Here is a 23,313-nt window from a genome sequence, read left to right as displayed (position 1 = left end):
GAATCGGAGCCACAGCCATGGTAACACTGGATTCTTAACCCACTGCACTGGGTCAGGGATCAAATCCCCAGTGACCTGAGCCACTGCAGCCAGGTTCTTAACCCACTACGCCATAGCAGGAACTCCATTTCCTATCCTTTTGAGTGAGGTTTTAACAGATGAGTTTCCTTGTGTTTGAGATGTTCTTAACATAGATTTTTTCAGATATCCAGTTGGGATTATTTTTTTAAGCATCCAGTTTTTAAGTACAAATTTCAGTAGAAGTTTAAATTCGACAATGCATTCTTTTAAAATGTCCTCGAATATTGTTAGCTTTTCTTCTGTTTGGGGCCATCCATTTCTATTGCTTCTCTATTGTCTTATATCCCTTTATCCTTTCCAGATACAAAGTTATAGGAATATAAAGAATTGACTCTGTGTTGGTGGAGAAAATGGTATGAAAAAGAAATAGAGTTCATAAAGAAATGTAAACAAAGATAGGAAAGAAAAGGAGAAATAAAGAATTCTGAGAGATTGAACCTTTCATAAAAAAGGTATAAATTGAATTTTCAATCTTTGTGTGTTCATCCACAAGGAATGTGAGGATATTATCCCCTTGAAATGAGACTTCATCGTATGTCCATAAAGTATTTCTTTAGAGCAGTTTTACTAGCAGTGCAGATGTAGCTATTAACATGAAAATGCTATAATTGAAGTACATACTTTTGACTAATAGGTTCAATAGATCACTGCTTTTAAACTTCAGGCTCCATCTGACACTCAGCAGGAAGGGATAAAGACCTTTAATATGCATTTGGCCAGCATTGAAACAAATATTTGGCAACCTGTTTTTGTGCCCCTGTTTCACTTGGAGTTTTTCAGCTTCTGATCCGGCTTTCTGAATCTTGTGCCTGCACCCTTCCTGTCTTTTAGCTTCTGTAAGTCTTAAGACATGAGGATAGCAGCTTTCTGACAAGCCCAAGCCCTTTCCTCAATCACAACTATTATTATCACCTTCTTAATGATAAGGTGTCGTAACAATATTTCTTTTATCTGCATAGTACCAGTGAAAATTCAGGAAAAATTATTTCGCCCTTTTTTGTTCTTAACATTACAAATAAATAAGGAACTTGGAATAATGAACTACAAAGCATTTCTTCTATGATTGGAAAGCAAATCATACCAAAAAAAATTGCAGATGACGTTACCTTATAGGACAAAATACAATATGACATGCTCATTAAACAATTTGCGACCTCTAAAAATGAATTTATAATACGTTATATCTACTTTTTTAAAAAAATTTTTATTGTTTCCCCAATGCAATTTTTTTTTCTACCGTACAGCAAGGTGACCCGGTCACACATACATATATACATTGTTTTTTCTCACATTATCATGCTCCACCGTAAGTGACTAGACATAGTTCCCAGTGCTACACAGCAGGATCTCGTTGCTAATCCATTCCAAAGGAAATAGTTTGCAGCTATTAACCGCAAGCTCCCAATCCATCCCACTCCCTCCCCCTCCCCCTTGGTAACCACAAGTCTGTTCTCCAAGTCCATGATTTTCTTTTCTGTGGAGTTGTTCATTTGTGCTGTATATTATATTCCAGATACAAGTGATATCATATGGTATTTGTCTTTCTCATTCTGACTTAATTCACTCAGTATGAGAGTCTCTAGTTCCATCCATGTTGCTACAAATGGCATTATTTTTTTTTTTTAAGGCCAAGTAGTATTGCATTGTGTATATATATAGGACGCCTTCCTAACCCAATCATCTGTCGATGGACATTTGAGTTGTTTCCATGTCTTGGCTATTGTGAACAGTGCTGCAATTAACATGCGAGTGCATGTGTCTTTTTTAAGGAAAGTTTTGTCCTGAGATATGCTGAAGAGTGGGATTGGTGTGTCATATGGTAGTTCTATGTATAGATTTCTAAAGTATCTCCATACTGTTCTCCATAGTGGTTGTACCAGCTTACATTCCCACCAACAGTGCCAGAAGGTTCCCTTTTCTCCACATCCCCTCCAGCATTTGCTATTTGTGGACTTATTAATGATGGCTATTCTTACTGGTGTGAGGTGGTGTCTCATGGTAGTTTTGATTTGCATTTCTCTAATAATCAGTGATGTTGAGCATTTTTTCATGTATATCATGCCATCGGTATATCTTCCTTGGAGAAATGTCTATTCAGGTCTTTTGCCCATTTTTCCATTGGGTTGTTGGCTTTTTTGCTGTTGAGTTGTATAAGTTGCCTATATATTCTAGAGATTAAGCCCTTGTCAGTTGCATGTTTGAAACTATTTTATCCCATTCTGTAAGTTGTCTTTTTGTTTTCTTGTTGGTTTCCTTTGCTGTGCAAAAGCTTGTCAGTTTGATTAGGTCCCATTGGTTTATTTTTGCTTTTATTTCTGTGTCTTTGGGAGACTGCCCTGAGAAAACATTTGTAAGGTTGATGTCAGAGAATCTTTTGTCTATGTTCTCTTCCAGGAGTTTGATGGTGTCTTGTCTTATATTTAAGTCTTTCAGCCATTTTGAGTTTATTTTTGTGCATGGCGTGAGGGCGTACTCTAGTTTCATTGATTTGCATGCAGCTGTCGAGGTTTCCCAGCAGTACTTCCTGAAAAGACTGTCTTTTCCCATTTTATGCTCTTGCCTCCTTTGTCAAAGATTAATTGACCAATGGTCTGTAAGTCTGTTTTGGTACCAGTACCACACTGTCTTGGTGACTTTGGCTTTGTAATATTGCCTGAAGTCTGGGAGAGTTATGCCTCCTGCTTGGTTTCTGTTCCTCAGAATTGCTTTGGCAATCCTGGGTCTTTTGTGGTTCCATATAAATGTTTGGATTTTTTGTTCTTGTTCTGTGAAAAAATGTCATGGGTCATTTGATAGGGATTGCATTGAATCTGTAGATTGCTTTGGGTAGTCTGGCCATTTTTACAATATTAATTTTTCCAACCCAGGAGCATGGAATATCTTTCCGTTTCTTTACATCTTCTTTAATTTCCTTGATTAATGTTTTATAGTTCTCGGCATATAAGTCCTTTACCTCCTTGGTCAGGTATATTCCCAGGTATTTGATTTTTTGGGGGTGCAATTTTAAAAAGCATTGTATTTCTGTATTCCTTTTCTAATATTTCATTGTTAGTATACAGAAATGCGACTGATCTCTGAATGTTAATCTTGTATCCTGCTACTTTGCTGCATTTGTTGATCAGTTCAAGTAGTTTTGGGGTTGAGTCCTTGGAGTTTTCTATATATAGTATCATGTCATCTGCATAGAGTATCAGTTTTACCTCTTCTCTTCCTGTTTGGATGCCTTTTGTTTATTTTGTTGGTCTGATTGCTGTGACTGGGACTTCCAGTACTATGTTGAATAACAGTGGTGAGAGTGGGCATCCTTGTCTTGTTCCATATTTTAGTGGGAAGGCTTTCAGCTTTTCTCCATTGAGTATTATATTTGCTGTGGGTTATAATAAATGGCTTTTATTATGTTAAGGTATGTTCCCTCTATACCCACTTTGGTAAGAGTTTTGATCATGAATGGATGTTGGACTTTGTCAAATGCTTTTTCTGCATCTTTTGAGATGATCATGTGGTTTTTGACTTTTCTTTTGTTAATGTGGTGTATGACATTGATTGATATGCATATGTTGAACCATCCTTGTGAACTTGGGATGAATCCCACCTGGTCATGGTGTATGATCTTTTTTATGTTGTTGGATTTGGTTGACTAAAATTTTGTAGAGAATTTTTGCATCTATATTCATCAACGATAATGGCCTATAGTTTTCTTTTTTGTTGGTATCTTTGTCTGGTTTTGGTATTAGGGTGATGGTGGCATCATAGAATGTCTTTGGGAGTGTTCCTTCTTCAACCTTTTGAAAAAGTTTAAGGAGGATGGGTTTAAGTTCCTCTTTTTATGTTTGGTAGAATTCACCTGTGAAGCCATATGATCCTGGATTTTATTTGTGGGGAGTGTTTTTATGACATATTCAATTTCATTTCTAGTGATTGCTCTGTTCAGTTTTGGCAGGCTCTAAGTCTCTAGAAAGTTGTCTGTTTCCTTCTAGGTTGTCAAATTTGTGGGCATGCAATTGTTCATAGTGTTCTCTCATGGTTTTTTGTATTTCTGTAGTATCAGTTGAGACTTCTTTTTCTTTTCTTATTTAGTTTATTTGGGTTTTTTCTCTCCTCTTCTTGGTGAGTCTAGCCAGAGGTTTGTCAATTTTGTTTACCTTTTCAAAGAACTAGCTCTTGGTTTTATTGATTTTTTTCTATTGTTTTTTAATCTCTGTTTTATTTATTTCCTCTGTGATCTTTATGATTTCCTTCCTTCTGCTGAATTTAGGTTTTATTTGTTGTTCATTTTCCAATTCACTTAGGTGGTGATTTAAGTTGTCAATTTGAGATTTTTCTTCTTTTTTGAGGAAGGTCTGTATTGCTGTGAACTTCCCTCTGAGCACAACTTTTGCAGCGTCCCATAGATTTGAGTGGTTGTGTCTTCATTATCATTTGTCTCGAGGTATTTTTTTTTTATTTCCTTTTGATTTCCTCATTGACCCATGGGTTTAGTCTCCATGTAGTAAGTTTTTTCTCATTTCTTTTCCTGTAGTTGATTTCTAGTTTCATGCCATTATGGTCAGAGAAGATACTTGAAATAATGTCTATACTCTTAAATTTGTTGAGGTTAGCTTTGTGCCCCAGTATGTGATCAGTCCTTGAGAATATTCCATATGCACTTGAGAAGAATGTATATTCTGATTTTTTTTAATGTAATGTCCTAAAAATGTCCATTAAGCCTAACTTTTCTATTGTGTCCTTTAGGATCTCTGTTGCCTTATTGATTTTCTGTCTAGAGGCTCTGTCCATTGATGTAAGTGGGGTGTTAAAGTATCCTACTATGATTGTATTCCCATCAATTTCTCCTTTTATGTCTATTAGTATTTGTTGGAGGTATCTGGGTGCTACTGTACTGGGGCATATATATTGATGATTGTAGCATCCTCTTCTTTTTTTTTTTTTTTTGTTGTTGTTGTTGCTGTTGTTGTTGTTGCTATTTCTTGGGCCACTCCCGTGGCATATGGAGGTTACAGGCTAGGGGTTGAATCGGAGCTGTAGCCACCGGCCTACGCCAGAGCCACAGCAACGCGGGATCCGAGCCGCATCTGCAACCTACACCACAGCTCACGGCAACGCCGGATCGTTAACACACTGAGCAAGGGCAGGGACGGAACCCGCAACCTCATGGTTCCTAGTCGGATTCGTTAACCACTGCGCCACGACGGGAACTCCAGCATCCTCTTCTTGAATGAATCTTTTAACCATTAAATAGCGTCCTTCTTAGTCTTTCTCTATGGGCTTTGTTTTAATGTCTATTTTGTCTGATGTGAGTATTGCAACTCCTGCTTTCCTGTCTTGTCCATTGGTATGAAATATCTTTTCCCATCCCCGCACTCTCAATCTATATGTGTCCTTTGCCCTAAGGTGAGTTTCTTGTAGACAACAGATTAAAGGTTTTTGCTTTTTTATCCAATCTGCCACTGTCTTTTGATTGGAGCATTCAGTCCATTGACATTTAAGGTGATTATTGATAGGTATGTATTTATTGCCATTTTAAACCTTATTTTCCAGTTGCTTATATGTTTCTCTTCTTTTCTTTTTTTGGCTGGATGGTTTCCATTGATTTTATGCTTGAGTACTTTACTTTTCAGTTTTGTGAATGTAATGTTCAATTTTGATTTGTGGTTGCCCTGTTTTTTAAGTATGTTAACCCCTTCCTATATCTGCTTGCTTTAGCCTGATAGTTATATAGGCTCAAAACCATCATTAAAATAAAAAAGGAATCTATATTTTTCTTACTTTCCTTTCCCACATTGTATGATTTTGATGTCTTTTTTTTTTCAATATCTTCATGTTTAAATCTGTATGCTGGCTTATTTAAGTGACTGCTTTCCAGTTGTGGTTTCCTCCATTGTAGTTCTTCCTTTTTTTTTTTTTTTTTTAAATTTAGAGAACCCCTTTCAGTATTTCTTTTAGAATGGGTTTAGTATTGCTGTACTCTTTTAGCTTTTGTTTGTTCGAGAAATTCTTTATTTCCCCTTCTATTTTAAATGACATTCTTGCTGGATAGAGTATTCTAGGTTGCAGATTTTTTCCTTTCAGCACTTTAAATATATCTTGCTACTCCCTTCTGGCCTGTAGTGTTTCTGTAGAGAAATCAGCTGATAGCCTTATGGGGGTTCCCTTATAATTAATGCTTTGCTTTTCTCTTGCTGCCTTTAGAATCCTCTCTTTATCTTTAACTTTTGCCGTTATTATAATATGTCCTGGTGTGAGCCTGATTGGGTTCAACTTGTTTGGGGCCCTCTGTGCTTCCTATATCTTGATATCAGTATCCTTTAGATTTGGAAAGTTTTCAGCCATAATTTCTTCAAATTATTTCAATCCCCTTTTCTTTTTCTTTTCCTTCTGGAATTCCTATTATGTGTAGATTGGCCTGCTTTATATTATCCCATAGGTCTCTTATATTGCTTTCATGTTTTTTCATTTGGTTTTCTGTCTGCTGTCCTGATTGAGTGATTCTTCTATCTTCCATGTCATGAATTCATTCCTCTGCATTATTCATTCAGTTTGTATCTCTGCAAATGAATTTCATAGTTTTTCTTGGTTCCTCATATTTTCTAGTTCCTTTGTGAAGGAATCTGCATTGCTGTTCGTATCCTCTCTTAATTCCTTTAGTATTCTCACTGTCTCCCTTTGAACTCAATGTCTGTCAGACTGCAGATATCTCTTTCATTGTTGACTGCTTTAGGTGAATTCTCTTGTTCTTTAACTGGGAATGGTTTCTGAGCTTCTTCGTCTTGCTTGTGTTTTTCTTTTTCTGTGTGTTTGGGGAAGTCAAACTGTAATCTTGTAAGGCTACTTCTATCTAAGGATACTCCTTTGTATTTTTTACGGGGTTACTATTTATTTTTGGTGTGGGAGTTTGAATATTTGCTGTCTCTTTCTTCAGTGTGAGCAGGCTGCTATTCCCAGGATGCTCAGTGTGTTTTCAGGGAGAAGGAGGCAATGGGTAGGGCCAGCAGGCAGTGCCTGGTTGTTCGGCTCTCAATAGCAGCAAGGACCTGCAGGAAGGTGGCACAGCCTACTCCTAGTTGAAGGACCCTGAGAAGTGGTAATAAGCTCTAGGCTGATCTTCAAGGTGACCAGAGCATTTGGCAGTAGCAGCAGCAGAGTGTGTGATGCAACCCATATGTCTTCAGCAGAGGACTGGTGATAGAGCAGTATATAGCCATGACAAGGAAGTAAAAGGCCTATAACTGCTGATTTGGAAATATCTCTAAGCTATATTTTGTTGAGTTTTATAAAAAGACAAAGTTTATACCATTATGTTTAGTACATTCTTACTTAGAAGAAAGTGTGAGGGATTCCTTTGGCAAGGACTGTTTATGAAAGAAACCATTGCCATTATTTGGTTCTAGGGAGGAAACCTTGGGAACTAGAAGTCTGAGGTGGAAAGAGATTTACTTTCAGAGTTGCTGTCATGGCTCAGGGGTAACGAATCCAACTAGTATCAATGAGGATTCGGGTTTGATCCCTGGCCTCACTCAGTGCGTTAAGGATCCCATAATGGGTCGCAGACGTGGCTTGCACCCCAAGTCGCTATGGCTGTGGTGTAGGCTGGCGACCAGAGCTCCGATTCGACCCCTGGCCTGGCCGCAGGGGCAGCCCTAAAAAGACAAAAAAAAAAAAAAGGGAGAAATTTACTTTTTATTTTATACTCTTTCCTCTTGTTGGGAATATTTTTACCATGTGCATATGTCACCTTTTGGACTAAAAACACCAGTTAGGAGAAACTAAAATGACTAAACTATAATCAGATCTTCAACAATGAGAATAAGAAGAGGAAAGGCAAAGAAGGATTATATGTTAATTTCCCCAGTACAGAAATATAAACTCTTTGATATAAAAAGGAATAATTGATAGATTTAAGACTTTCTCTGTAAAATACATAGGATTCAGGTCATTGTGTTGTAAAAGTAGGGTCCACAGACTACCTGATTAGTAAAAACACAGATCCCTGGGCCCCCATTCAGTCCTACTCATTTAGTCTTAACAAACTCCTTTAGTTAATTTTATGCTCATTTAAGTTTGACATGACTGTCCTAGGTGCATAGCATCCTCAATTAAAAAAGTAATTAAGCAAATTGTACTGAGCTAGCCCATCCTACAATATAATCACATAGTATTTTTAATTTCTTATTTTAAAGCAGATTAAGATTTGTCTTCTATTTAATAATTTTATTTGCCCCACTTTGATTCTTAAAACTACAGAGGTTAGGTTTCAGAAATGTATTTCTGCCTGATGGTTAGATGGGATAAAGATTGGTAGGAGAAGATTAACTCTTCATAATAGTAAGCATTTAACAGGGGTAAAGGGGAATAGAAAGATATGTAAAATGCTCTTTAGAGTTTTGGAAAATACTTTTTTCCTTCTTCAGTTGTCTTTGAAATATAGTTATTTCTGAGACATTTCTTCTAAGGACACATAATTTCATATATGGTTTTGTTTTGTTTTCTTTTCTTTTTAGGTCCGCACCTGTAGTATATGCAAGTTCCCAGGCTAGGGGGCGAATTGGAATCAGAGCTACAGCTGCCAGCCGTAGCAATGCCGGATCCTTAACCCTCTGAGCAGAGCCAGGGATCGAACCCACACCCTCATGGATACTAGTCAGGTTTGTTTCCACTGAGCCACAGTGGGAAATCCTGAATTTTTAAATTTACTTTCTTTGTTGTTCATATAGAAAAGTACGTAAGACGTTTAGGTACAGTTTACTGAAGTAATCATAAAACAGACAGCCCTGTATCCATCACCAGGGTTAGAACTCCAGAAGTGCTGGAGTTTGCACTAGGGCATAGGGGGTTAAGACTCTGACTTCAGCAGCTCTGGTCTCTGCAGTGGCTCAGGTTCTATCCGTAGCCTGGCACTGTGGGTGCAAGTATCCAGTGCTGCCCTCAGCTGCAGCTTGAATTCATTCCCTGGCCCAGGAACTTCAGTCCCTGGCCTGAGAACTTCCATATGAAAAAAATCAATGAGTAAATAAATAAAATAGAACCCCAGAAGTCCCAGGTTTATAACTCTCTCCCTCTCCTTATTGTACATAATCACAATTACAAATATTGATAGGATTTTGAGAATAAACTAAGTTTAAAGTTATGAAGAATATATTCAAAGTCTGCTGCAAATGCCTGTTTATTCTTTTATTCCAAATGAAGATTTGCCAGAGTTTTTTTTTTGTTTTTTTGTTTGTTTGTTTGTTTTTGTTTTTTGGCCATGCCCGCGACACATGGAAGTTCCCAGGCCAGAGCTCAAACTGCTACCACAGCAGTGACTCAGGCCGCTGCTGTGACAATGCTGGATCCTTAACCCACTGTGCCACAAGACATCTCCACCGTAGTTTTTTGGGTTTTTTTTCCCTCTTAATACCGAAAGGAACACACGAGTAAAAGATTATTTTATCTGCACCAAAATGATTATAGGAACAAAATAGGCCAGAAGTAGATGATAATAATTTAACACATAATAGTAAACACATGTCAGGATTACTAAATCATATTTTATTGAATAGATTTATCTGTTATGTGTTTGGGCAGAATGGTTACCTATTAGGAAAAAATTTGTATACTTAACCATACAGCATGCACTAAAATGTATTCTAGATGGATTGATGAGCTTCAGATTTAAAATGAAATAGTGTAAGGGAAAATGAATCTTATCCCTAAAGAGATTGCCTTTTTTTTTTTTTTTTTGTCTTCTTAGGGCCACACCCGCAGAGGTTCCCACTCTAGGGGTTGAATTGGAGCTGCAGCTGCCAGCCTATGCTACAGCCACAGCAACACCAGATCCAAGCCACATCCTCGACCTATGCCTCAGCTTGTGGCAACACAGGACCCTTTAACCCACTGAGGGAAGCCAGGAATCAAACCCAGGATGCTAGTCAGGTTCTTAATCCAATGAGCCACAATGGGAGCTCTGAGATTGCTTTTTTAAGTATAAAAACAAAGAAATCACAAAGGGAAAGATACATAGGCTTGACTACATAAATATTTGAACCCTTATGCTTTTAAAAGAAATTATAAAATTAAAATGCAAACTAGGGAAATATGTCTTGCAAATACAATACCTAATTAATAAAATAAAAAATATAAGCACTTTTGAAAAGAGAATGGGAAAATGGACAATGTCACAGATACACTTAACAATTACTGGTTCCCAAATTTCATTATTTAAATTCATAATATGGTAGTTAATATTTATTGACAGCCTGTGTATTAGTAAAAAATACACAGGCTGGCGTTCCCGTCATGGCGCAGTGGTTAATGAATCCGATTGGGAACCATGAGGTTGCAGGTTCGATCCCTGGCCTTGCTCAGTGGGTTAAGGATCCGGCGTTGCGGTAAGCTGTGGTGTAGGTTGCAGATGTGGCTTGGATCCCTCATTGCTGTGGCTCTGGCGTAGGCCAGTGACTACAGCTCCGATTTGACCCCTAGTCTGGGAACCTCCATATGCCGCAGGAAGCGGCCCTCAAAAAGACAAAAACAAACAAAAAAAAACAAATACACAGACTCAATAAGTAGAAGTTTATTCTTCTCTCCCCCAAACGTTCTAAAAGATAGTGGGCTGTTCCAGGCAGGTTGCAGGTCTGTTCCAGGGACCCGAGTTACTTTTCTATTGTTCTGACACACCTTGGGGTGAGATCCTTGTCCTTTGCTCATTATCATGCTTTCATTTTAGCCTGCAGGAAGGAGAAATAGGACATCCAGGTCAAGTGACTACATCTTTAGGTGATGACTGGAAGTTTACATATCAATTCTACTCACATCCCATTGGTACAGACTTAGTCACATGGCTACACCTCTCTGCAAGAGAGGCTGGAAATGTGACTCGGTAGCCACTCCCCCAGTTGAAATGCAAGGATGCTATAACAAAAGAAAGGGAGAATGGATGGACGGAAACTGTAGTCTCTGTTATCAAATGCTTCCATGTATTCATGCACCCCCATCTTCCCATGCAAAGAATATATTCATCCTTCCTCAATGGAGAAAGCCTACACTCCTGTCCAGTTATTGTATCCAACTCAAGATCCAGAAGCTCTGACTTCTGTCAGATCTCTGTGACTCTCTGGGAGTTACTCCTTTGATCATTCTTTGTGATTTTTGGCTTAATCCTCGGGAAGGCTTTTGCTGGTCCATTATTCTCAGTGGATACACCTAAAGTGAATGTTGGCTCCCATGCCCTTCTAGGGGGCCACGCAGCTTTTGTGTTTCACTTTCTTGTGGTACTGATTTTGAGACATGAGGATTGCTTTAGGAGTCAAGCAGTCTTAAACTTTGGTAGAGCCATTTTGTAGTACCTTAGGTAATCCACTTCCCTCAAATGCATAGTAAGCATCTGCTCTTTTTATATCCAGTACCTTCATGTAAATGTAGCCAAACCCAGAGATTTTAAATGCTGACTGTGGTTCTAACAGGTGCTGAATTTCCTTTCCTTTACTAGCTTTTGTGCTCAACTCATGCCTTTCCCCTCAATTTTGTGGTGGCTACCTGGATGCCATCTGAAGAAAGTCAGCCCTGGAGTTCCCATCATGGCTCAGTGGTTAATGAACCCGACTAGTATCCATGAGGTTGTGGGTTTGATCCCTGGCTTTGCTCAGTGGGTTAAGGATCTGGCATAGCCATGAGCTGAGGTGTAGGTTGCAGAAGCAGCTCAGATCCTACATTGCTGTGGCTGTGGTGTAAGCCATTAGCTACAGTTCCAATTCAAAACCCTGGCCTAGGAACCTCCATATCCCTTGGGTACAGCCCTAAAAAGATAAAAGATAAAAAATAAAAATTTTTTTAAATAAATAAAGTTAGGCCTGAGTAGGAAAAGAACTTTCATTTGATCTTTTCTCCTGGACAGGCTCTGAAGAACCTTTTATTTCCTGCCATTTAAGGATACAGAAGCAACCTGTGGCTTCAAATTCCTGGATTCTCCTTAAATCTGGATTGTAGGCCTTGAGCAGAGAGAATTCTCTCAACAGAGCTCTTGTCCCTTCCACCTATGCTTGCAAACCAGCTAACACTTACCTGCCTCCCTCTGTTGTGGTGCCATCCTAAAAGCTACAAGGCACAGGAAACAGTAATGTTGTGATTTTTTCCAGCCAGTTCCAAGAAATCATAAACAGTGGTTTTGCTGCATCTCACAAGCCTGCAGCCTAACCACTAAGTTAGTGCCTTTCTGAATGCAGAATCCAAATTCTGGAGCTAATTTCTCAATCAGGGAATGGTTGAGCTTTTATGAGGAGCCTCGAAATGTAATGGCTCAAACAAGATAGGATATCTTTCTTATATGATAGTCCAGAATTGGCAGAGTGGGCCAGGGCATAGGCTACTCTGTTCTAGAAAAGGACCTAAGTTCCCTCTATCTTGTTACTCCCCTAGGGAGATGACTTCAGCAGGACAGTCCAAATCAGATTCATCAGTGCTTGTAGTCACATTTCATCACACAGGAAGCAAGAAGGGAAACCAGGGAGAGCATTTTTGTCTTCATGGAGGTGACCTTGAAATCCTCCCGCACTCATCACATTAGCCCAAACTTGGTAACAGGGCCCTACCTTCTTGCAAGGGGAGCTTGGAAATACACACTTCAGCTTACCCCAGCAAAAACTTGGGGTGCTCTGTAACTAAAAGTGAATAGAATAGGCACTGGGGGATAGTTTATTGTCTCTACCACAGGCAAACTGGCTCTATTTTTAGGAGAAAAGGGTCATTTTAGAGCCTCATTTCATAGCATGCATCAAAATCAATTCAGATGAACTAAATGGTTAAATATTTAGTTGGAAAACAATATATAGGAATATTTATCTGTTCTCTACATAGGAAAGATTTTTTTTCTAAACCATGAATAACAGGAAAATCATAAAGAGAAAAAAATGCTAGATTTGACCAATTACAAATTGTTATACTTAAAAAAAAAATTGACCAACAGGAAAAAAAATGTTTGTTAAAATAAGAGCAAAAACAAGTACATAGTACACATATTTTAAGCACTTATTCAAAGTAAGAAAAATTGTAATATACCAATAGAAAAAAAAAAGACCAGTTGTCAAAAAAATAAATGCAAATTAAAACAAAGAGATGCCTTTTGGCCTTACCAAGTGTGGCAGGCAGAATAACTCCCCCACTCCCCAAAGATGTCCATGTTCTAATATCCAGAACCTGTGAATATAGTGTTACATGGCAAAGGAGAGCTATGATTGCAGGCGGAATTAAGTTTGCTAATCACTTGACCCTAAAATAGGGAGATTATCCTAGGTTATCCGAGTGGGCTCATTGTCATCGTAAAGGTCTTTAAATGAGCGAGGGAAAGAGGAAGAAGTCAGAGAGATGCAGTATGAGAAGGACTCGCCCACTGTCGTTAGCTTTGAGGATGGAGGAGGGTGCCAGGACCCAAGGCATGCAACTGGCTGCTCGAAGCTGGAAAAGACAAGGAACAGATTATTCCCTAGAGCCAGAAGGGAATGCAGACATGATACACCTTGATTTTCGCTTACTGAGACCCATGTTGGACTTGGATTTACAGAACTGAATTGATAAATAAATGGGTGCTGTCATAAAGCCTCAGCGTTTGTGGTAATTTTCAATAACAGCAGTGGAAAAATCAACACACCTAGTTGTGTGTGTGTGTGTGTGTGTGTGTGTGTGATTTTTCAAATAGTGGTACTCAGTGCTGGTGAGGCAGGCACTGTTAACCACAACCGATAGGAATGTAAATCACGTCAAATTCTTCTGAGATACAGCTTTGCAGTGTATTTCTTAAGGCCTGAAGTGTTCTTATCCTTTGACTTATTGACCCTAAAGAAATAATTTGAAAATGACAAATGTCTTCTTTTAAATTAAAATACTTGAATACATAAAACTGTGTATTAAGTATGCTATCTATGATCTCCTCTGCCTAAGTCTTGATTGAGAGATGCATTCAAAAAAAAAAAAACTGAAAGAAAAAAAGACTGAAAAGTCAAAATAGTAGTGGTCATGTGAGTTACTGGCTTATTGAATTTAGGGATTTTTTTCTTTCTCTATACACTTCTTTTCTACTTCGAGTGTATATACTTTTAAATTAAGAGAACAAAATAAAGGTTATGAGATAAGAAAAATGTTATGAGACAGAATGGGGGAAGGTAAATCTCTATCAGACCAGATCTAAATCCGTTTTTCCCCTGTCTTGCTGAGAGATTATCATATTGGCCTTTATAAAAATCCTATAAGATAAAGTACCCTTGGGAAATTGGAACAGAAAAAGTGATTCACCAAAGATTATACCATTAATAAATTCAGCTAAAACTAGCAGCCAGGTCTTGATATCTAACCCAATATTCTTTTCACTGTTTTTTTTAATGAATTTTTCTATAACTGGTATTTGATATGTTATTATTCTAAGCTTATTTAGGGTCAAGAGTATACTACTTATCTTTATATTCCCTTTAGTGTTTAGCCGCAGGTGCCTTGACCATAGTAGAAATGCAATAGATATTTTTAATTGGACTATAAGTGGCCAAAATCATTGAAGGATACAAAAATGAAATAGATTTTCATAAAAGAAAACTGAAGCTATGGTAAAAGTCTTATAGAAAGCTCATTCCTTTTTGCCATTTCACTCTGTTTCTCCCTTCCTAACTCCTTTTTCCTGTAATTAATTCACAACATCTGACCCTTTTAATTGTTTTCTTTTCTTGGGCTAAACCAAAACTATTTCTAGCACTTTTGCCCATTTTCAATATCCGGGAAATCTTATAATACATGAGTTTATTCTGATATGGAATGATTAAGAATTAGGAATTGGGAGAAAGCTTGTAAACCATTGGCATATCAAGTATTAGAGCTAAATATTTTTATGGGTTCTAAATCATTTCATATTAAATAAAAATACATAGACTTTAAGAATCCTAGACTTGGGAGTTCCTGTCATAGCTAGTCAGTGGTTAACAAACCCGACTAGCATCCAGGAGGACACAGGTTTGATCCCTGGCCCAGCTCAGTGGGTTAAGGATCCGGCATTGCCATGAGCTGCAGTGTAGGTTGCCCTTGCTGTGGCATATGCCAGCGGCTACAGCTCCAGTTGGACCCTTAGCTTGGGAACCTCCATATGCCCCGGGTGCAGCCCTAAATAAAAAACAAACAAACAAAAAAAAAATGCTAGACTTAACACTTAATGCTTAGTCTCTAAAAAGCCTACTCTATGATGTTATCAACAATAGTATTCATTATAAAGGTTTATAAAGTACATCTCTACACAGAATAAAAACATGCCAACTGGTGCATACCTTTGGATCTGAGAACCTTGGGTTATCTTAGCAATCCATGATTTTTATCATTACTGTTATTAACAGAGAACCTTCAGAAGGAGGCCATGTGGAAGAGTAGAAAAATCTGTGAACTGATGAAATCAGGTTTAATTTTGATTTCTAGTCCTGGCTTAGCCATTAGCTAGTTATGTGATTTTGGACCCTTCCTACCCCACCAAAACTTTTTGGAGGAAGGAAAGTTATAAATAAATTATAAATGTGATTTAAAATGTATTATTAACTTTTCTGGAACTCAGTTTTTCTGTTAAATGAATAGGCTCAATTATCTGGCAGAGGTTTGAAGTCTCTTCCAAGTATGAAACTTCTAATTCTAACCTATCATATTATATTAAGTAGAAAATAATTTAAGAACCATGGGTATTTGTTCCAGAAAGCCAGAAAGCCAAAGGTTGGGATACCAGAATATCATTACATACAAGCTAAAATGTCAAGTACACAAGAATGTGCACTACAGGTTGTCAGTGTGAACTTTAGCTATTGGCATTTGTTTGAAAAGCTATCGTATGTTGAATAATATGAAAGGGAACGCAGCTTTGCGCAAATGCCACACAACATGCCCCTGAGCCTCAGCCTGTCCGTGGGCAGGAGTAGTGATCGAGGGCTGAGATGCACAGGCCAGAGCAGACGTGGCCAGGCTGTGTTCGGTGCCCCTGGGCCTAACACAGGCCAGGGAGCTTCAGCAGTACTTAGGCTGATGGGTGCATCCACTTCTCATTTCTACCACAGGGTCCGGCCGATGCTGGGGGAACTCCCAAAGCTCTGATCTACTCGTCCTCGTAGCTCACTAGGGAGATTCCCCTGTTTTCCACCTGGCCTATGGGGACAGCACAAACTAGGCCTCAGATGCAGGCAAGAGCTAGATGAGGAGAAAAAAAAGGGACGAAGGAAAAAGACCCAAGCGAGAGAAGATGAAAAAGAAGCTGGGTGGGGGATGGAGAGACAAGGAGAGGCAGTAAATGAAGGGACCAGTGAGACTGGGATGAAGGAGAGCAGCACCCTTGCCCCTTGGCATGACTGGCACAGTTTGACCTGCAAAGGTCAGGACACCTGCAGTCCGCTGTGACTGTGAATATGCATGTACAGCTGTCTTCATCAGGTGTGAAGTTTCAGGGGAGGAAGCAAGAATTAGACCCCCTGAATTAACTAGTTAGCTTCCAGAGCACTCCCTTTATGCTACAGAGCCTCATGCCCAGGAGATAAAACTGTATCCTCAGGCTGCTAACTTGGGCCTGTGCTCCCCAGGTGCACTGTCCTAAAGCCTTGGCCTCACACTTACCATCCTCAATGCCTCTTTATAAAAGCTTTGTTTCCCAAATATTTGTTAATCTCTTTTTTTTTTTTTACCATTGTATTGAATGTAAGCTTTTGAAAATTTACACAAGGAACTGATGTGATGTGTATAGTGGAACCTCGGGGGGTTTTACAACACAGGTTAGTTGTGTATTTCAGTAACCCCACTTCCGTGTGCTTGGACCCTGGAGAGCCCTCGCACTCTGGAAGGCACTCTGGGGAGTTTAGAAGTCACCGTCCTTACCCTCAAGGAATTTACCTGACCTGATACATACAAAACAAAACTGAAACATGTAATGATGACACAGAACAATTAACATTAGGTGAGCTACTTCACTGGACAGAATATCACGCATCACTCCCTCTTTTGTTTTTCTCTGTTGTTTTTAATAGTCAGCCCAGATCTGGAAGCCAACTTCTCTCAGGAGTGCTTCGAAAGCATTAAGACAGTCACAGCAAGTTGCATTTCTCTTTCAGCATGTGAAGGCCTAGAGACATTTCAGTTTGGGCTATTCCTTTAAGCTGGGTGTTTTTCCCTTTCACACTGTCCAGCCTGTATACCTAATTTTTGTCTTAGCATCTGTTTTTGAAAACTAGAAGAATAGTCTAAATCTAAACTTCCATTTTCTCGCGAGTCTGTCTTCCATCTTCAGCAGTCTCCTGAAACTATTTCTGCTCAGATCACCAGAGAACCTCCTTGTTGCTAAATCCAGTGGTTACATTTCAGTTAAACTCTTTTTGTTTGATTTGAAACTGTTAGCACTTCACTTTCATCTTCTATAAACTCTTCTCTCCTTAGTTACCATAATACTAGTCCTTCCTGTTTTTTTTTTTTTTTTTTTTTTTCAGCCTCTATAATCACTCTTCCTCAATCATCTTTCTAGACTCCTCTTCCTCTGACGATTTAGAAGATACTGGTATTCTACACTTTGTTCCCCGGCCTCCACATAGGTCTCTCATCTCAAACCTTTTTCTTTAACTTGTGACCACCATTGTAATCCCACCATTTATTGGACGTTTTTAGAGGGATGGGCTCCCCCTGCATCCAGTCATTTCACTCAGCCGTATCTATTGTATCACCTTACCGAAGCATCCACACCATCCTCCTCTCTACCCCACTGTTTTGGCAGTACTGCCAGTGGGTCCTTGAGGTAGGCTCCATGCCTCATAATATTCCATTCTGCTTTCCTTCAGCTTTGCCATTACCTATGGGGTGAGGAGCCTCTAGGGCCAAAGAGATGTGTCTGCCCTGCCCATCAGTACTTTCTAGCAAGACCCCAGGAATCCCTGCAACATGCCTTTTTCCCAGGTCTGTCCCTCCAAGAGTGAACTGTATCCCTGGGATGTGCTCCCTGGACCCAAGCAGCACCTACAGGACAGCAGTTTGGAAGGGGATAGATGGGCCTTCAGGTCCATGTGCATATATGCAAAGCCCCTGATGTTGTAGATCAGAGCCAGAGGTCAGAAGAGAAGGAGGGCATGCAGGGACACCCATTGGTACTCTTGTCACAGACCTCACGACCTTAGGCTAATTATTGCCTTATTTTTCTTTAGATTCCTGGTACAGTGCTGGTAGGTGACTCTTCAACTAATCTTAGGGATACTTAAGGGCAAGAGCTTTAGCTTTTTAATCTTATAACCCCATGTACCTATTTCTATCCCAGTGCCTACCCAATAGACAGTGAATACTCAATGCATGTTTGTTGGATGAGTTAAATAATATAGTTTGTATTGAATAATTTATTCCATCTCCTTAGTTGTCATTTTAAAACATTTATGGTAATGTTTGTGTGATTTTATTGTAGCTTAGGGCTAGAATTTTTCCAGAAAAACCATCCCTCTAACTTTGCATTATTATTAAATGAAAAAACTAGATTTTATACATAACTGAATTTTATTTTAAAATATATTTTTACAAACAATTTTATAACATCGGGTAAGTTAATGGTGACAGAAAATAGTGTCAGGCTAACATGAAAATCTTTATATACAGATTGGTGTTTGCCGTGATTACCAGACAACAGTGCTTGTATAACCAGTTATATTGGTAACTGCTGAGCCCTGAGGGACTCTAGGATACACATGCAAGAAGGAACAGGACTAAATTGTGGGAAAACGTAAAGGTGCTTGGAAGAGCCTGGGGCTGGGTTTCCCTGCCAGGTTTCCCATGAATTCAGAGGACAACCCAAGATCCTATGGGCCCCATTTCTCCAACTCTGCTCGTTCATGAGGAATGCATTTATATAAGGTGACTTCCAATGCAAAAAACATGTCATTATTTAAATTAGAATAATTTTTAAATGCCAAATCAGCATGTTTTTTGCCATGACTTTTCACATTGATAATGCATGTTTTAGGTTGGCCCTCCAAGTTCGGTGACCCTTTAGACTTAGAGCCCATCTGAAATGTCCCGAGCACCATGCTGTACGTGCTCTGGGTTCTCCTTTAGCAGGGGTGTACAAGTTGCAGGTGAGAAATAGTCTGATCTGATGTTTGAGTAAACAGGACTTGGATGATCCTTAACGTTAGCTCAAGCACACAAGTTCTGTGACTCTGTTTTCTGCTTAGAAAATAAGCTATTCATGATTCCACTGAGAAGTAGCAAAGAGCTAAGCCATGGCAATAATTTGCGTCTTACACCTTAACTTTCAGGATCCATATTGTTTTATCAAGTGTTTTTTAAAAATAGATTTTTTTTCTTCCATGTTCTCCTTCTACTCTAGTTTTTAGGCAGAATAAAACTTACTGGTTTCAATCCTTCTCTTTCTAGATGAGATGAGTCTTTCAGGAACAGCTCATTAAAGGTGTTAAATATCCAAGCAGTTACCTTTATGAGCCATCATGCACTGTCTGATTGTTGTATCATCATGAGGCGTGATTAAGGGAGTCACGATCAAAACCACTTAATGACACTGTTTTAAGAATATTTCTGTGATGAAGTTGCTGTGTGACAGCTTGGGATCCTCTGGCATTTGGAGGAGGTATCTGGTTTATAAACAGTTTAATTGTTTTTGTCATCTAGAAAATAGTTCCCCTACGCAAGAAGATTTTTAAATGTCGTTAGTTTTCTTAATTTGGGAATATTAATGATGCTTGAAGCTATTTTGCCTTGGAATAATTTTTCCCAGCATTTACAAAGATTTCAGCAAACCTGATTCACATATTTCACTCCCACTCACTTATGCCTCTACAGTAGGGTCCTACCCCCCCCCCCAAGTGCCTGTTTATTATTTCCTTCTACAGTCAAAAAACTTTTTCTAACTAGCTTAAGGTGGAACTTGTTAAAAAGAGGATTTGACACCCACATGGTGATTAAAGAGCAGAAGGAAAAGAAAGAAAAATTAGCATCAGGTGTATGTCACATGCACTAGTCCTACCCTTTTCTCTACCTCCAAGACAGAAGAGGTTGACCCACCTCCCTTTCTTGTCTGTGCTTATTGGACTCCTGACTTCTTTTTTCCTTCAGGGCACCCTTGAATGTGAATGTCTGTGTTGGGGTGGAAGAAGAAATGTGGGAAAAGGGTTTTCAGGTTCCCTGTTCAGCAAGGAACAGGTAGAACACTGATTAGAATATAGAGGAAGGACGAGCAAGACAGCAAATGGAATGGAAGCAAGAAACTGCTCTCCACTAACCCTTAAAGTCCCAGTCAGAGTATTAGGACTGGAAGTGACCTGGTGTTCCTGGGATTACCTTAACCTAATGGATGCTCAAGATGTATATTGAACTTAAACTAAGCTACTCATCTTATAAGAGAAGACATGGAATCCCACAAAGACATATGGGACATAAGGGACATTCAACTAGTTAGATGCAGACCACATCCCTGATCCCTCAACCAATTCCTCTTCTATTAGAAGATTCTGTAATGAATATATTTTTTTATTGCCATCAAATGGCACGGAGTAGGTGTGCAATGTTGAGCTCAACTAACTATATTATATGTAGGCCAGTGGCACTTCCTAGGTCTCTTTGTGAATGGCAGCCTCATGGAGTATGGATTTGGGAGTCATTCCTGGGTCTAAATCTCAGTTTGCTTCTCAACACTTGGGCAGATCTCTTTGTCTTACCAAGCTGAGGCTTTCGCATCTCTTTAAATGGGGATAATAACAGCTTCCACATAGTGTTGTGGTAACAAATGAAACAAGTTTTTTGAGGTATTTAGTTTGGTACCTGGCACAAAATCAGAGGCTTCAGTAAATATTTGTGAAGTGAATAAGGGGTAACTATGTTGGTATTTGATCTCCCTCACAGAGTCACCGTGCTTTACCTTTCAGATGTGTCATATTCTTCACAGATATGTTTTCTCATTGCCATAGTTAACCACTCTTTGGATAACTTCTTTTTGTCTAGAAGATGGCTGTTGCAACTACCTCATGGCCTTTTCATGTGTTTGATTCCAGATTAATCCATGGAGGACAGCTGCTAAATGGATTGGCAGGTCCGACTGTAATGAATGCAGCTCCATTCCTCTCAACGACGTGGTTCTCTGCAGACGAGCGGGCCACTGCCACAGCTATTGCATCAATGCTCAGTTACCTTGGGGGAGCATGTGCATTTCTAGTTGGACCACTTGTTGTTCCAGCTCCCAACGGGACAGCGCCTCTTCTTGCTTCGGAGAATAGCAGGGCCCACATTAAAGATCGCATAGAGACCGTATTATATGCAGGTATCTTGAGGTTTATTCTTCTTCCCATATATTTTCTTTTATCTCCTTCATCCTCACTCTGCTTTTTGTATACCAGATCACTTCTTATGATACAGAGGACTAATACATGCATATGCATGTATGTGTTTTCCTTTCACATAATATGGAGGTGCCTATTTAAAATTTACCCTTTCTAGGAAGGTATTAAGTTTAAAATGTATTATTGCTACTCGTCCCACCCATGTACAGTTAAGTATTTTATAACATATTGTCTGGTGTCTCTTCCAGATATCTTTTCAGTGTAAAAACTTAAAAGATCATGATCCACAATAAATATTTGTGAAGCATCTGTTGGTAGGTGTTAAGCCTATCTTCTCCCTTGCAGTTCCCTCATTATTGGTCATGTTCTCTAACCTTACAAACTTATATCACACGGGGGTGCAGTGGTTAACGAATCCGACTAGGAACCATGAGGTTGCGGGTTCGGTCCCTGCCCTTGCTCAGTGGGTTAACGATCCGGCGTTGCCGTGAGCTGTGGTGTAGGTTGCAGACGCGGCTCGGATCCAGCGTTGCTGTGGCTCTGGAGTAGGCTGGCGGCTACAGCTCCAATTAGACCCCTAGCCTGGGAACCTCCCATGTGCCGCGGGGAGCAGCCCAAGAAATAGCAAAAAAAAAAAAAAAAGACAAACTTAGATCACACACCATTTGTCCGTTTCATTTCCTACTCTCTGCATGTTTAGTCCCTTAGTAAGGAATATTGAGCTTTTCAAAACATTTTCCTGGGTCCTTTCTCTTTATTTCTAGAGTCAGCCCTAGTCTGCTCTTCAGTATCCTTAAATATAGCCCATCTGCCCATATTCCTGTTTATTTTCTTCTGCACTTAGAACACTTTTTATGAGTATTTGCTATATACCAAGCACCTTGCTAAGCACTAGGAATGGCTAAGATCACTGACGATATGTTTTGGTCTTCTTAGGTCAGCACCCACGGCATATGGAGGTTCCTAGGCCAGGGGTCAAATCGGAGCTGCAGCTGCTGGCCTTCACCACAGCCACAGCAATGTCAGATCTGAGCAGTGTCTGCAACCTACACCACAGCTTACGGCAATGCCGGATCCTTAACCCACTGAGTGAAGCCAGGGATTGAACCTCATGGATGATAGATTCGTTTCTGCTGAGCCACGATGGGAACTTCAGATAAGATCATTTTAATACAAATAAGGATATTCAGAGGTTGGGAGGCATGACTGGCCTGGCTTTGGAGAGATGCTTTAGAGTCAGCGGAAGTTTCCCTAGGAATGTGATCATTAATATTAAGAATTTCATAGGATTTCACCAAATGTTCAAGAGAGTTAAGGTATTCCTTATAGAAGGGACAACAGCTACAAAGGCAGAGAAGGTATGAGAGAGCTCACTATGTCCAGGGAACTGCACATAATTTGGTGTGGCTCGAGTAGTGTAAATATGTGTTTGGTGTCAAGTGGCAGAAAATGAGGCTAGAAAGATAAAGGATAGATTATGATGAATCTTGTATTAGTGCATGTATTTGCTTACTAATTTAGCAGATATATTTTGTGCTCCTGTGTGTCTGTCGGCGTGCTAGGCACTGAGGTAGACATGGTTCCTACCTGGGCAGAACTTAGTATCCCGAAGGATGCAGACAAACAGTTGTAAGACAGGGTGGGAAGGGCTGTAACCAAAGGCCTATAATTGCTGTATAAGCTTGGAAGAGAAGCCTGTAGCCCAGATTTTGGAGGTCAGGTAGAGCTTCCTAGAGATACAGCACCTAGGTTGGACCCTGAGGGATGAGAGTTAGCCAAGTATAATGGATAGAAGGAAGAACATCCTAGAGAGAGAAAGAGAAAACCATGGAGGAGAAGCCCAGGATGAAGGGGAGAGCCTGCTACGTTCAAGAGACCGAGAGCCCAGATTGGCTTAGATCTGGTGAGACTGGTGATGGCTGGAGCTGGAGAGGTAAGACTT

General features: G+C 39.5%; 1 protein-coding gene across 1 annotated transcript in view; it reads left to right on the top strand.

Moving 5' to 3' along the window:
* Window positions 1-23,313, top strand: part of SLC49A4 (solute carrier family 49 member 4) — a 92,048-nt gene that overhangs the window by 16,127 nt on the left and 52,608 nt on the right. Inside the window, exon 3 of the mRNA XM_047790783.1 lies at window positions 21,087-21,352. Within this exon, the coding sequence (XP_047646739.1) occupies window positions 21,087-21,352 (266 nt within the window). The remainder of the gene's footprint in view (window positions 1-21,086; window positions 21,353-23,313) is intronic.

Source organism: Phacochoerus africanus, chromosome 1 (assembly GCF_016906955.1).
Source record: "Phacochoerus africanus isolate WHEZ1 chromosome 1, ROS_Pafr_v1, whole genome shotgun sequence".
In the NCBI taxonomy this organism is placed as follows: Eukaryota; Metazoa; Chordata; class Mammalia; order Artiodactyla; family Suidae; genus Phacochoerus; species Phacochoerus africanus.
The sequence above is the reverse complement of the archived record's forward strand: the minus strand, read 5'-3'. Positions and strand labels throughout refer to the sequence as shown.